Source organism: Papio anubis, chromosome 6 (assembly GCF_008728515.1).
Source record: "Papio anubis isolate 15944 chromosome 6, Panubis1.0, whole genome shotgun sequence".
Lineage (NCBI taxonomy): Eukaryota > Metazoa > Chordata > Mammalia > Primates > Cercopithecidae > Papio > Papio anubis.
In genome coordinates, this window is record NC_044981.1 from 5,100,207 (window position 1) to 5,116,858 (window position 16,652).

The following is a 16,652-nucleotide window of genomic DNA, read 5'->3' on the forward strand; positions in this document are numbered from 1 at the left end:
CCAGCACTTTGGGAGGCTGAGGCAGGCGATCACTTCAGGTCAGAAGTTTGAGATCAGCCTGGCCAACATGGTGAAACCCTATCTCTACAAACAAACAAACAAACAACCCCAAACATTAGCTGGCCATGGTGGCATGTGCCTATAGTCCCAGATACTCGGGAGGCTGAAGCAGGAGGATCGCTTGAACCTGGGAGGCAGAGGTTGCAGTGAGCTGAGAGACTGCCACTGCACTCTAGCCTGGGTGACAAAGTGAGACTTTGTCTCATCAAAACAAAACAAAGTACCCCCACAGTATGAAGCCCTGCTCACAAGGACTTCAGTGTCTGCTTCGGCATCTCCAATGACGAGGAAAGGGTGGGGTCACGGTCTCAGACATGGCTCCTTCAGGTGCTCAACAGCTATTCTCCTGATGCACATGGCAACTCCCTTTCTAACACAGATTGTAAGCTGCATGAGGGCAGGGGCAGATACTATATCTGTCTTATCTATCACTGTATCCCCAGAATTAATGAATAAATATTGAATGATTTCTTAGGAAAAAACTTCCTCACACCAACTGAAAGTCTGGCTTTATAACAAAGTAACAGCAAATCCTTATACTGCACTTAGTATGCACCGTGCATCATTATAAGCACTTGTCATATATTAGTTTGTGAATCCTCCTAATGACCCCACAAGTGAGGCGCTCCCACATCTCCATCTCAGAGCTGAAGAAACTGGGACAGAGAGTGGTAAGAGTCGCTTAAGGACGCTGGGGCAGTGTGGCTCCGACCCCGCAGCACTGCCTCTGCCCAGGGCAGTGAACTCCCTCTACCTTTCCAGTCCCCATCATCTGGTGCAGATAACGTGTCTAACTCTCCCTCATGTGACTGTCTTGCGGCTCCAGGAGCCTTCACAACCATTCCTTTTCCAAGCCCAACACCTTACTGCCTCTACCTGCTTTACCAGATGACAGACATTTATGCCTTCTAACACCCAGGCCTCATCCTCCTTTGGGTTTAAGCTTCTCCCTAAAAGGTCGAGTCCAAACATGGACTCAGACAGCCCTGAGTTGCAAAATCACTGTTTGACTCTGGGCAAGTAACTGCAGCTCACCAAGCTTCCTCACAGAGTTTCCTCTTCTGAAAAGCAGGTTGATACGGTGCCTTCCTCCTAAGAGTGCTCACTGTCCCACCGTCCAGATACCTCTCCTCAGAGGAGCTGGGCACAGCACACCACTCTCAGGGGAAACATATTTGCCTTAATCTAGATGATGACGCCAAACTCTATGTGAAAGAATTGTACCAGCTTGGGAAATAGCTTTGTTCTATTTCCACTGGAATGATTTGGTTCTTTAACGTAATTGTATATGGTGACAGTGACTCAATTCTTTGTCTCTTGCTGTACAGTTCCTCCTACCTCCCAGGAAAAAATTCTCATAAAAACAATTTATAATACATCAAAATATTGACAGGAGTGTTAAGCTGTAATGTCTGAAGTTATCTGTGGGCATGATTTATTACAGAAGTTCCACTGTGATAACTCGGCAATTAGGAAATATTGATAAATGCAAACACATTATTGATGTCAATTAAAAAAGCAAAAGATTGATGAGCCTCCCCAAGTGCTTTGACACAAGCAGTTAGAGAGTAATGCTCATCAATACACATCTAACCACTGTAACTGTGCAGAGAAATTAGGCTGCCAGGAAACAAAGGGTGCTTCCACATTCAAGTGAGATTACTGAAAGAGATGAGCATCCAGTCAACAGGAACATCTAACAGAACCTCAAACCAAGTCCTTTGGAAAAAAACATAGGTGCTTACTGGTGATTCATGATAAGGTAGGCAAGGAAGGTCTTCAAGAGGGTTCAAGACTATGACACAGTTGGTTAAAGGTGGGGGCCAAGTGCCTGAGTTGGCTGTGCCTGATTATATAAGTCTAGAGCATATGCCAAGCCAGAACCTCAAGAAAAAGGGTAATATCTTAGAATAGATTTTAGTATTCGGCCGGGCACAGTGGCTCATGCTTGTAATCCCAGCACTTTGGGAGGCCGAGGCATGTGGATCACGAGGTCAGGAGTTCAAGATCAGCCTGGCCAAGATGGTGAAACCCCGTCTCTACTAAAAATACAAAAAAAATTAGCCAGGCATGGTGGCGGGAGCCTGTAATCCCAGCTACTCGGAAGGCTGAGGCAGAGAATTGCTTGAACCTGGGAGGCTGAGGTTACACTGAGCCGAGATCCTGCCACTACACTCCAGCCTGGGAAACAGAATGATACTCTGTCTCAAAAAAAAAAAAAAAAAAAAAGGATATATTTTAATATTCACAGCGATCTTCTATTTTGGAGAACCTGAACAAAGTCCTGAATTTATTTTAAATAGATAAACTAATCAAGGTACCATCTTCTATGTGTAGGCAAGAGGGAGGATTTGAGCCTTGGTTACTAAGAAATGGAGGAACTGGGAAGACAAATTAGTTTAAGAGAAGGGGAAGGCAGTGCCAGGCGCGATGGCTCACGCCTGTAATCCCAGCACTTTTGGAGGCTGAGGCGGGCAGATCACCTGAGATCAGGAGTTTGAGACCAGCCTGACCAACATGGTGAAACCCCATCTCTGCTAAAATACAACAAAAAAAAAAAAAAAAAAAAAAAAAAAGCTGGGTGTAGTGGCGGGCACCTGTAATCTCAGCTACTTAGGAGGCTGAGGCGGGAGACTCGCTTGAACCCTGAAGGTGGAGGGTTGCAGTGAGCCGAGATTGCGCCACTGCACTCCAGCCTGGGCAACAAGAATGAGACTCCGTCTTGAAGAAGAAAAAAGAAAAAAAAAAAGAGAAAGGGAGGGCAACTAATTCAGTTTTGGACATCACGGGTTTCAAGTACTCATAAAACACCCAAGTGCAAATATCTATTTGTCACAGAGGCCTATATCTTGCATGAAAAAAGAAGGCTAAAGATGAAGTTTCAAAGAGGAGGTATGATAAACAGCATCAGGTCTGTCAAGAAGAATCAGGCTAACAAAAGTATGGCTGGCTTAGCACTAAGAAGGTCTGTGTTTTTGATGTTAAAAAAATCAGCCTACACCTACTGTGTTAAAGGACTCTATGAGGTACCACGAAAGGCAAGACACATTACTCTTGTCCATCTGGAGGTCATTCTCTTCCACTGCAGCTCAGGGAGGCGCACAGGGAGCAGTGAGAGACGGGATTCTTATCCAGAGCTCCAGATGCTCTGAATTAGTCCCAAGCTATCCAAACCTCATTGCCCAGTGATACCCATTTCTTACAAGCACTGTAAAGTCAGCAAAGGGCTAAACTGGTTCTCAATCCACAGAGAATGGAGTTTAGATACAGAGGACTGGCCTAAGGTTCATGACCTTCCCCGCCTCCCCCCAGTCTCAACCTTCCTTAAAGGGTAACTAGATCAAAGTTAGCCGCCTAATCTAAATCTGGTTGCTTTTATGTATAAAAGGTGTATCTTACACCACTCATAACCCCTAGGATGGCTATAATCAAAATGACAGAAAAAAACAAGTGTTTACAAGAATGTGGCAAAATTAGAACCCTTATACTTTGCTGGTGGTAATAATGCACAACGGTGCAACCACTTTGGAAAAAGACTAGGTAATTCCTCAGAAAGTTAAAACACAGTCATCATATGACCCAGCCATTCCACTCCTAAGTATATATCCAAGAGGAATGAAAACATATGGCCACACAAAAACTGGCATATGAATGTTCATAGCAACATCATTCACAACAGCAAAAACATGGGAATCACCCAAATGTTCATCTACAGATGAATGGATAAATAAAATGTAGTATATCCATATAATGGAAGATTATTTGGCATTAAAAAGGAAGAAGTACTCCCTTATGCTACAACATGGATGAACCGTGCAAACATTATGCTAAGTGAAAGAGGCCAGTCATGAATATAAATTTCATCCACAAAGATAGAAAGTAGGCTGACGACTGGCTAGGGCTAGGGAAGGGCGGGTTGGGGGAAAATGGGGAGTCACAGCTACAGGTATGGGGTTTCTTTCTGGGGAGAGAAAATGTTCTAAAATTGATCATGGTGATGGTTGCGCAACTCTGAATATACTAAAAACCACTGACTTGTATACTTTAAATGGGTGCATTTTATGGTACATGAATCACATCTCAATAAAGCTGTTATAAATGCTTTTGTGAAATCTACACAGTATTGTAGGGAAGAACAGTCACTACCAGACTGAAACTGTCACAGAGATTTCCATCAACAGGCTGAACCCTGAATGGCCCCAAAGGTGAGAAAAATCAGACTAGGGAATTGCCAGGCAACTGCCTGAAAAAAGTTTGGTGTTCTGGTCTGGCCAACTCATCCCAATTTAAGTTGTGCCATCCAGTTCCTTTGGATGCTAGGACATTTGGCCCAGGGTATTAGCATTTATCACTGGGCCAGCTCCCAAAAACCACTGCCCTGTTTTGCTTCTACAGGTCTCCTTGCTGCTCCCAAGGTGCTAGGAGAGAGTTGATATTGAGAACAAGTTGTGCAGCTGAGGACAGTAACATAGTTTCAAAACAGACTGGTCTACAGCATACCCATAACAACAATCTTGAAGGGCTGAACACATTTGACATGCATCTTTCTTGATATATAGGTATACTAATCTTCTTTTCTTCCCACAAATTCCCCCTGAAAGGACAGAAGGTGTGTGACTTTCTTAATAACTGTACATGTACTTGGAATCCTACTTGGGAAAATGCTTGCTATAAATATGTAGGACACTGTGGATATTCTTATTGTCAGCGTTTACATGATAAGCCTATCTCCAGAAGTGCAGGATGGATGAGCCACAATTTGTATGGGTAGCAAACCCTCAGCTGCACTACAAAAATGCCTGCAAAAGAATGTTAAATAACATCTCCCTCAGATCAGGACTCCATTCTTGAGGATATGTCTCTGGTATTCTTTTGGCACTAAGCCCTGTTATTCTACTTGGTTGTTAAGGGTATTGTCTTGTGATATCAGCCTGAACCCCAAAGAGCCTCATCAGGAGTATGCACTCTACTCCATTGGGTGGAAGCACATGAAATTTTCAGTTGCAGTAAAACTTTCACTGTTTAATTTAAAATAAAACTCATAAACAGAGTCTGAAACTCGGTAAAAGTGCAACAGAATAAAAATAATCGGCAGAACAAAGATTGAATTTAGAGAGATTCAGAGATCAGGGAAAGTCATTACAAAAACCAGAGACAGCTTGCCCAGAGACTGGCCTTCTGGAGAACATGTACTCTGCAGGGCTCACAGGTGGAGGACCAGGCCAAGGTCCCTCTCTATTTCATTGTAAGCCACTGGTTCTCAACTGTGGCTGTGCACTGTCATCGCTTCAGGATACTGGTTCCTGAGTCCCACACTCAGAGATTCAAACTCAATTGGTCTGGAGTAGCCTGGTCACTGTACAAGCACTGTAGATGGTTCTGATGTACAGTCAGGGCGGATAACCACTGGCATAAGTCTCGTCTTTGAAGATACCCTTAGAGCCAGATAGCCTTTTGTTCACCTAGTAATACTGTGTAAAAGAGAAAGTTGAACTAAATTCCAAGTGTACTGTAATGTATAAGAAAAAAATATTTTAAAATTAAGATTAATTTTTCATTTTTTGGGGGGGAGTGAATCATGGTTGTTTTGAGATTGGTTATGGTTTTTCTTTCCAAATATTACAAGTGCTTAGATAGTGGAAAGCTCCAGCTGTGTCGGGTTTAATGTATCTGAGGAGAGTACTTTAGAGTGCAACATGGGTATTGGGTATGGAATGCATCAGTCTTCATTTAGTTTTCTTTTGCCATCAAGGATGGGGACAAGTGATCAGGGAAACCTCAGCACTGCTTACCAGTCCTGGCAGTGCAAGTGCATGGGCAGGCTCCAATGATCTTCCCTGTCTAGCCAAGAATTTCAGACCCCTGAAAGTGACCTGGAAACATACCAACGCATTAAATCGTTGTCAACTGGCAAGAGGGAAGGGGGTTGACAAGCTCATGCCACAAACTGTCTTACTTTTCTTTGAGTGAATCAGTTCACCGAGCTGACTAAATCCTCTTTTCAGCCTTCTGCGCTCAGCTCTGGGGCTGGCCTGCTGGGTCACCTCCTTAGCTAATCTGTTTATTGCTCCAGAGGGAACCATCTGTCTTTCCAAACCTGCTGGCAGTGACCCCCTCACACTTCTGAGGGCTTGGGGGCAGCTGTGCCTCATTTCTCTCTGTGAGCTCCTGAAGATCCAGGGCACCGAGACGGGGCAGTCAGGAATCACGGGGCTGGGGGCGCCTTCCCCAGAGATGCACTCTGACTTTGAGCAAGTCACTGGCTCTCAGTTGGAATGGGTTAGCCAAGGCTACAAAAGGATATCTATGTAAAATTTTAATAAAATTCATTCTATTAAAATGTAATTAAAGGATCCTACTGGGGGCAGCATGATATGGTGACAGAGACCTCAGCTCAAATCCTGGCATCAACCATTACTGGCTGTGGAGTCTCAAGCTCCTTAACCTCTCTGAGCTCATTTCTTAACTTCCCTGAGCCTCAGTTTCCTCATCTGCAAAATAAGGAGGCCCTGCAGGGTCATCCTCTTTCATGAAATGATCCATGCCTGCGGCACCTGGTATATAAAACATAAATGAAAAGCCTCAGCCTCCACAATCAGTGAATAACCATGACCAACACCTGTTTTTGCAGGTGCTCAATGAACCGAATTGCACTTTGTTGGTAAATCTAAATTTTTATAATGAATTTGTGTAAACTAAGTGCCCTGACAAGAACATTACTGCATATGATCTTTCTGTATTTTCATCATGTCTGAATTTACATACATAGAATTCTCCCACAGGTACAGGTGAGTAAATTACACTGTGTGAAGAGTCTGTGTGTCTACAATACCTGTATTCCATGGAAGTCCAGACACAAACTGAGAGGCAGGGGGGCCTGGCTCGTTGTGCGGTGTGTGGTTCCTGGACTTGCCTTTGATGCTCCAACTCCCACGGGCAGCCTGATTTCCCAACTTCCAACCTCCTTACATACAAACAGGAGGAATATGAACTTTCTATGCCATCCCAAGAGGCTGCGAAAGGATGATATGGGCACTGGATGGACCACGTGGCCTAACTCAGCAAAGGGCCTTTTGTTCAGATTTGGGCAAGAAGTACTTGTTCCAACAGGCCTTTCCAAAGTGGTTTTTGGCCACCCTACCCACCTTATTTCTCCCTAGTTCTCCCAAGAAAAGATGAATAGCCTGCCCTAAGTTTGGATGTATGTCAGGGCTGCCAACTGCCTCCAAAGACAGAGCTGTTATAATTAGTTATAGCTCTAATTATTGTTCCAAGATATAGCTAAAATTTTGTTAGCTTAGACTTTTTGCTTTTTCATAAGGGTATTCCATAAACATAGTGAATGACATGAGCTACTATGAAGGAATTCAAGTTTGTGGAATCTAGTTCTTTATAATTACAGCATATAATTCATTTGGCAGCATTTTCTAAGCATTATCAGTGTGTAGGGCACTGTGATAAGTGTGAGACAGAGAGGACAGCCCTAGTCCCCAAGGAGAGAAGGACATACAACACTAATAAACCAAGAAGTCACATAAGCAACTCTGATTACTTGCCCACCTCTATAGGCATGTGTTTGAACATGCACACATGAAATCTGTCCTTCATCTGTCATTAGAAAACAAGTTCCTCAAATACAAACCATCAACTACCCACACCCCCTGGACTTTGGTAACTCCATGATGCTCGGAAAGACAGGCTGAGATGGGTAGCACGGAAATCCAAGGACAATTTCACTGAAGCTCTAATGAGGCACATCTTGTTGATCAAGCACCACTCTATGCACATGGGTATGGAGGAAAAGACAACAGTGAAAATCAGGCCTTTCTGTCTATATACAGTAGTCTGCTGTCTGGGATAGCTGCTTGCTAGGCCTCCTAATGGCTCCTCGTCCTGCCTCCCCATCTTCTGAATTTGAGAACACCTTTATTCAAATTAAGGGACTCCCATTTTTTACTTCCAAACACCAACTTGCCCTACATGAGATTTCTATTTTCCTGGAGCCTTTATTTCACTTCATTGCCTAGCAGTCGGCAATGTGATGGGAACGTTCAAAATATGGAAGATTACGTGGACTGAAATTCTCCCTTGGCCCTCCTGATTCTATTCGGGTAGATATACTTTTATCAGCATGCAATAAATATTTCATACTGAAACTGTCACTTGGAATTTAGTCTTCACAGCTCCACCTAACGCACTGAAAAGCGTCTGGGAAAGTCAGATGTGTATTATAACAAGAACAGCGTGCCGAGAGCCTGCAGCTGGGCAGGGCCCCTCGTGTCGTGTCTAAGTGGCTGGGCAGCAGAAGCACATGAAAGACGAACGGACAGCTGTTCCCTTTCCGCACACTTATGGGGCTGAAACCAAAGTGGGAATGTCTCCATCGGGATTTGTTTTAGCACTTGAGTTTTTAAAAGTAGTATGGAAAAAGCAGTTTAAAGTATAGATGAGGCTGCAGCTGTCTCTTGCTTATTGAACACTTACCATGGGCCCAGTGCTGTGCTCTGTGCCTCACAAATACTGTCAGTCTCCTTCACACCCCTAGGAAGGACAGACAATTATGCCTATTTTACAGAAGAGAAAGAGTCCCACAGAAAGTCATTTGCCTAAACTCATAAAGCTTGGGAGTGACAGCCAGGACTTGAAACCACTCCTGTTGTACTCCTGGGCCTGTGCCTTCATGCCTCCCCATGGGGCACCAGGGAAAATAAAAGAGTTCCACAGTCTCCTTTCATCGTTCTGGAACTTACCTCAGGATCACCTTTTCTTTTCAACTGACTCTGGGGGTGGGCTGGGGGACAGGAGAATACTCTAGTTTCTTTGGCTTCTTTTCTGGAAAAGGATATGGCCACTTCATCAAGGAAAGGAGGAGTATTAGTTTGAGTGTTTGTTAGTTAAGGATAACAGGACTCACTGATGTGAAAGAAAAGCAGAATCGAAGGACCCCAAACTCATGATGCCAAAGGGAAAGTGAAGCTTGGGAAGTGAGTCACAAAAATTGCCTTCCTTTTGCTCCCAAACAGATAACTGACATTCCCCCGTCTTCACATGTGAAATGCAGACTCACTGAGCGCTAGTCAGAGCCTCACAAGGACGGATCCACTTGCCTCACTGCTACCTTCTCTCCTTTTTTTTTCCCCTTCCTCTCCTGCACGCTTTTTCCCCTTTAAACACTGAAGTTCCCAAAACCCTCTTTGGAAAAGGCACAGATGACAGATCCTCCTATGACTCGTGTTTCTTTTTCCAGGGTGCGTCCTCAACCTTCGCCAAAGAAACCTCTATCGATTGAGGTCTGCCTCCGTCACTTTCTGGTTTACACTGATCAGCAGCTTTGCTGTTTTCAGAGGCTGCTAGTGCACATCATTTCACTTTGTCTATTCACACAGATAGTAGGTGGTGCGCAGGGCAGGTGAAGACTGTTGGCCAGAAAGCAAGTCAGAGTTTGGACCAGAACCATGAGTCTCGGTAGAACTCCCTGTGCTTTTCTACCAAGCCAGCTTGACTTTATTAGGCATTAATGGAGTGCTTTCTGCATCGACAAGGCACTGGGGGTATCACAGTGAATACAAACAACCCTGTCCCTCTGGTAGCTCACAGGGTAGGGACACGGTGACTTATTAAAATGCCATTCTAAAACAATGTGATCATGCTATTAAGCGAAGTCACAATCAAGTGTGTTGTTGGCCCAGAGGACGACGAGATTTCAACAGGAAGAAAAGGGCGGGAAGGTCACCGAAGGCCTTCCCCAGGGGAGGAGGTAAATGCAGACAGAAGTGCACTGGGTGTGCTGTGGGCCTCATGCTGTGCTAGGTTCCAAGGACATGCAAGGCCCAGCCCGACAGCATCCTGCAATCTGGCTGGAGAGAGACTCATGGTTAGGAATCAACCGGAATACTGCAGAGGCTGGCCATGAAGTAGACTATCATGGGACGGGCGGAACACAGTACAGGAACAGACAGGAGCAAGCTATTTTCCGAGTGGTTCCCTGATCTGCCTGGGACAGAAAAAAGTATGGTCAACGTCTTGTAGAAAAAAAACAGGCTGAGTTTCAAAAATTATTTCCAGTAGGAAAAATACTTTAATATTATGAAAAACATGAACAGCTATACAGACAGCAGTGAGCTTTAAATAATAGCTGAGACTTATTTTGAAAAAAACAAAACGCTAAGTTTGGCTCTGTTAAAATAGAACCTGGTTCAAAGCAAGAGGAAAATTTATTTTTGCAATTTTTACCAGCCCCTCCCTTCTCCACCTCACTCCTTCTCACAAGCTCTGATGAGTTCCAGGGAGGGAAACCTCGTTCGTAAATGAGGTACCTACAACCTGTCACCTGTAGGAAAGGGCAGGCTCTGTTTTCCAGGTCACAGTACCCCAGAAGTCACGATGATCCATGCAACACTCCTGCCACTGCTGGGTGTCAAAAGCTTTCACAAAGTGCAGCTCCAGGCTTTTCTCAAACAGGCCCTGCTGCTGGGGCCGACCGTGAAGAACCAGCATTACATAACTCAGCATTACATCATCCAGTTACTCTCCCATGTGCAAGAAAACACACTTGCTGGGAGATCTGGGCAGTCAGGCTTTCCCTTTACAGTCAGTTTGGTCAATAGAGAGGGTCAGTGACATAGCTCACCCTTGGTCAAAATCCAGCATTCGCCAGGGTGTTTCTGGGACTTAGCAATCATTAGCATTTATTTTCAGAACCAGAAAATGTCAGGCATGAAAGGGACCTTAGAGATCCACTGAGCAACCCTCTCTTTACCCACAGGAGGAAGCTGGCCTCTGACGGCTGGCTGCCAGCCAGTGGCGGGTGGGGGCAGAACCTAGGTCTCCGGGCTCACTGGGCCAGCAATCAGTGAGTATTTATTGGGTTCCCACGGCATAGCTATCTCTGTGTGTAATTCCGAAATGCACTCACTTATCAGTGAAATGGAATAGCCTATTGAAAGAAACCCCAAGGATCTCAACAAGGCAGTTAAATTTAGATTGTAACAATAGAGCCAATTCATGAAAAAATTCTTGGGCTATAAGGGATCTTGGAAACCAATATGCTCAACTCCTCACTGTTTACAGGTGAGGCCTAGAGGTGAGGACTTCGTGGTGATGCTATCATTAACTTGTGACAGACTTTGAAGGGGAATCCTTATGACTTCAGGGTGGTGCTATTTTTATTCCACTGAGGAGGCGGGAGGAGTGGGGAGAAAAGTGCTTCTTAGGCTGGATGAAGTGGAAATGTTTGGGGAAAAGAAAGATATGTAAAATACTGATTTAATTCCACACTAGCATTATTTAATCAAACGAAGGTCATTCTGGTACCACATGTTAGAGAATTCTTAAAGCCTTTTCAGTATTCATAACTGACCAATCCATGAAATCGCAGCTTTAATTACCAGACTGGGGAAGATACAAAATTTCTGACACATCATTTGGCTCTGGTATTTGACATGACTTTAGAGAGACTTGATACCAGCTACTGAGTAAGTGTTATTAGGATTTAAATTTAGGTGTATCTTGCTCAAAACCTCTTCTCTTATTCACCACTCCTATTACATCTCAGGGAGGAAAAAGTCACGCCGTTTTTTAGACTGATAGATGTACAATTAGGAGAGATCTTCCCAACAGCACTGATGAAACTAGCCTTCACATATACACAGGTGAAATCCAACCAGTCCGAAAAGAAAATTCAGCTGTAGCTATCAAGGGCTCAGGAAATGAGTGCATGCCCTCATATACACAGCGGGCAAGGGGTCATCACCTCCCTGCCACCTCAGAGGGTGCGATACAGAAATACAAATTAACACAAACAAGGGGGAGCCCCTTGGATTGTCCTTCCTAAAAGATGTGACACTCTTCCTTTGTCATCTTGGGAGAAGGTCTGCATAAGCAGGACTGGAGTCAACTTTGATTACTTGAAAGGACAAGACAAGCAGTGAGGCATCAGAAAGCTTCCACTTAAGGGTACTTCAGTGACAGCGTGCCTGGAAAAGCACAATTGGAGCTGCAGCCTTCAGATCTACAGGGAAATTCTGAGCAAATACTTCTTAAATAAGGTGGTTGAACTTTCACATTTTCAGAGTGTAGTTTTTGTATTTTTTTTCTTTTGAAGGCAGAGAGACAGTGTGTTTTCTGATAAATGATAAAGGAGCCAGGCCTCTAGGGATCAAGCTACTCATGAGCCTACAGAGGGTAAGCTGTTACCTTCTAATAAGAGCTCTAAATGAACAATTAGAAAAAGGAAGCCTGCATCTTGCCACTGTCTTTCATCTTCAATGTCTTGTCTTCCTTCTGTCAAGGTAAGGCCACCCATAATCTGATCCCTCTTCTGACAGCTGACTAACAAGCGAGAGTGCATATGGGCCCATCATTCTCCTAATTGTGTGTCCTTGGGAGAATTACTCCAGAATGCCAGGTCTGAATTTCCTCACCTAAAAAAATGAGGATAAGAGTTCCTTTCTCTTAGGAGACACTGAGACCACATATTTAAAGTGTGGAGTACAGTGTGTGGTGCACGGTGTGTGTGCAAGGAAGCAGCACTGACAAGCACACATCACCACTGCTGTCACCACCATCATAAACGTGACTCTTTACAGATGTGGTAAATTAGGCAAACAGGCAACTTGCCCGAGATCATGAGGTAAAATACCATCTGAGCTGAGAACTTCCGCTTCTTGCCTCTGAGACCAATGTGCTTTCTCTGCCAGAGTTAATAATATCTGTTTCCACTTTAGGTGCTTCAGCATCAAAACAGTTCCTCAAGGAATTCCACAGTGAATGATATGAGGACTAAATGGGAGAAGGATGGATATCATAATAAAAATTCCCAAATGAAACTCTTGCAGAAGAACGCAGAGCATTACTGCTGCCTTCTTCGGGAGCTCTCCAGCACATGGAAATACACTCAAGGACAACTGTTGTATATGAAAGACGCATGGTGAGACAGGCTTCTTTTAGAAAGGAAATGGAATCTTGTTTAATGCACATTATCCTTGGAGAAATCAAGCAAAACTAACAGGCAATCTCCAACCAAATGAGAGGCATTCCTTCCACAGGAACGCCGACTATGGGAATGCTGTTGCCCAGACTTGAGGATTTACTAGAATTTCTAGAAAAAGCAGGGAGGAAATTAGTTTAAATTCCTATTTGAAGACATCTTTTTATGGCTGCAGAGGAATTATATATTAAGTAGATTGAAAAAATGAATGTCATACAGGGGCCAAGCTATAAAGCTAAACAAACTGTCTCATTGCCTTGCATTCTTAAACTTCGACAGGGGGCTGGGGAATTTTCCACTCATCTGGAAAAACTTCTTATATCCAAAAGATAAAGGGTTCACTTAGGGGGCAGTTCTGGTCTTTGTATGTAAATTCATGTTGCTTTCCTGAGGATTTTTACTGCAGTCCAAGACAGAATATTTAAATCTCCTTTGCCTCTGATGGGTTTATTATTACTTTTTATTTTATTATTATTATTTTTGAGATGGAGTCTCACTCTGTTGCCCAGGCTGGAGTGCAGTGGCGTGATCTTGGCTCACTGCAACCTCCACCTTCCAGGTTCAAACAATTCTCCTGCCTCAGTCTCCCAAGTAGCTGGGATTATAGGTGCCTGCCACCACACCTGGCTAATTTTTTTGTATTTTTAGTAGAGATGGGGTTTCACCACGTTTGCCAGGCTGATCTGGAACTCCTGACCTCAAGTGATCCACCCACCTTGGACTCCCAAAGTGCTGGGATTACAAGTTTGAGTCTATTATTACTTTTTTATTACACCCAGCCTATTATTACATTTTTATTGCACCCAGCCTACTATTACTTTTTAAATATGTAGATTGATCCCTTGATTTAATCATAATTGATCTATAAAGGTATAGGGGAAAGTACTGCTGGGGTATGCTTTTAAACTTTATCCCGGTTCTATTAAATGAGTGAACAGATGGGACATTTAGAAGTGGGAAGAGTGCTATGTCCCCGAAGGGTCAAAATGAGACAGAACTTCTACAAGGTCTGAAGGACCTCATAGTTCCATGTTAACTCCCCACTTCATAATTATACGGCATAGAGTGGGTGCTCAGTAAATATCTAGGAAAAGACACCATGGGCAACGGAATTGTAAACTATACAGTGTGTGTCACTTATCCAGAAGACGATGTGGAACATAGCTGAGAAGCCAACCGGGGAACGGGGAGAAGTCAAACCAAGACAGTAGTATAAACTTAAGATGGGGCTTGGGAAAAGCATTTAAATCTCTCTTTGTCTATCAGTTATTACATTATTGTTCTTCAACTGTTATTTCATTTTCTTTGGAAGAAACTGTCTGATCAGAGATATATTCTAGTACTGGTAACATATCTTCTACCAGGAAGGAAGAAGGCTAACAGCAGAGGTGCTAACAACATGAATGAAATAATTCAATTTTCTGCGTTTCCTTCTAACAGAAAGGCTAGATGAAGAGAAGTCTATGGAATCTATGATGATATAAACATATAGCTGGCATATAACTTTGTTCATCTGCAGCCTAAACTCTGTAGAGTTAAGTTCTTGGTGAAAAACGGCCAAGGAAAACCGGGCACAGAGTATTTCAGTCTAACATGTATCAGTAGTTTCTCTAAACAGAGAAGAAGGGGACAGATATTTATGTGAATGTTGAACCATGGGATTTTAGAACTGGCAGCAGCCTTAGAAATTACAGTATAATCCTTTGGTTTTACAGATGAGAAAACACAGGGCTCACAGATATAAATTCACTAGGTTCAAGCTTCCAATAACTTAAGCTTCCTATCCCTAAATACCAGGGTCTGAAAAATTTAATTTCATTCTTCCAAATTAAAAAAAAATCAGTGACTGGCTATAATTCATTTTGAAAAAGAAGGGGTTTGTTTTTATTGTGGAAAAAACACAAACCATAAAATTTCTCATCTTAACCATTTTTAAGCGTTCAGTTTAGCAGTATTAAGTATATTCACATTGTTGTGAAACATGACCAGAACTTTTTCATCTTCCCAAATTGAAACTCTGTACCAATTAAACAATTTGCCTTTTTCTCCTCCTCCAGCCCCTGTTATTCATCATTCTACTTTGAATTTCTACAAATTTGACTGCTTTAGACACCTCATATAAATGGAATCATACAGTATTTTTTTGTGTATGGCTTATTTCATTTAGTAAGTCCTCAAGGTTCATCCATATTGTAACATGTAACAGGATTCTGTTCCTTTTTAAGGCTGAATAATATTCAATTGTATGTATATACCATATCTTGTTTATCCATTCATTGTTGGACATTTGGACTGATTCTACCTTTTGGCTATTGTGAATAGTATATAATTATTTTCATGTATTTTAAATGTCCCTTAGATAGGGACTGACTTCCCTTTATTCCACTAAAACAATAGGCACATAAATTTTATAAATTCTCTCAAATTATCAAATATTAACAATACTTAAGTTGAATGCATACAAGTGGAGAGATACAGGGTGCACTATGTGTTTTCCCACAAAGGACCTCAAACATACCTACTTCTTCTCAGGCTGTTACTTTCATTCAAGTTTTAACCACCATCTAGGGCATTGGAGTGGATATTGCAGTGACTGACAATGAGAGAGGGCCTGGTCATGATTCACTAGCTTCTAATTTCACAACAGCACATTCAAAGACTGAACCATATAATAGCAAATAAAGGTAAAAATAAGTATGGTTTCAGAGACTCAACTACCACTACCCCAAATAGCAATAAATTCACCAAATTACTTTGCTTAGTATTCTACAAAAGGAAAAATAAAGTGTAAGCTAAGAAACACTGAAAATGCTTCATCTCACACTGACATTAACAAAAATGGATATTACGTGTAATGTTAACCCCTTCTCCAATAATCTTTAATGGTTGTACATGGTGTCTGCTCTTAATCTCTTACAACTGCAGATTCTGAACTTGAGTGTAACACATCCACTATTTTGAGTTGCTTAACTAAAAAAGCACTAGCTGAAGAACAGCTGCTGTGGTAGAAAACAGTGACCCCTGAAAAGCTGATGGGAAGATGGGCACGACTCCAAAACCCTACCATTATCTAGAATTGGAACACATCCAGTTATCTTCTTACTGCACAATTATGTACTATAATAACAATATATTTTTTCATCCAAATACTTAGATTTTGCTGAATATTCCTGAAATCATGATCTTAATTCATGTGGTTCAGGGGAATCTCATTAGAATCTGGTGCATTCCCATTCCTGTTTCCCATTCCCATTCCCAACACTCTCTCTCTTTTTTTTTTTCCCCTTTTTCTTTTTTTTTTTTTGAGATGGAGTCTCGCTCTGTTGCCCAGGCTGGAGTGCAGTGGCGATCTCGGCTCACTGCAAGCTCCGCCTCCCAGGTTCATGCCATTCTCCTGCCTCAGTCTCCAGAGCTGGGACTACAGGCACCTGCCACCACACCCGGCTCATTTTTTGTATTTTTAGTAGAAATGGGGTTTCACCATGTTAGCCAGGATGGTCTCGATCTTCTGACCTCGTGATCCACCGCGCCTGGCCACAACGCTCTCTTTTACTTTGTTTTCTCTAGACATGAGGCTATGAAGCTAGCTCTACAACAAAGATTA

The 16,652-nt window shown here is 42.8% G+C and overlaps 1 protein-coding gene across 5 annotated transcripts in view; it reads right to left on the minus strand.

Annotated features, from left to right (window-relative positions):
• Positions 1-16,652, minus strand: part of LYRM4 (LYR motif containing 4) — a 156,212-nt gene that overhangs the window by 90,415 nt on the left and 49,145 nt on the right. The window contains exon 3 of one of the 5 annotated variants that reach the window (XM_017957542.3): positions 2,747-8,601. The exons of the other annotated variants lie outside the window; for them this stretch is intronic. Coding sequence (XP_017813031.1) covers positions 8,584-8,601 — 18 coding nt within the window. The 3' untranslated portion in view covers positions 2,747-8,583. Of the gene's footprint in view, positions 1-2,746; positions 8,602-16,652 lie in introns of those variants that run through there. 5 annotated transcript variants of the gene reach the window in all.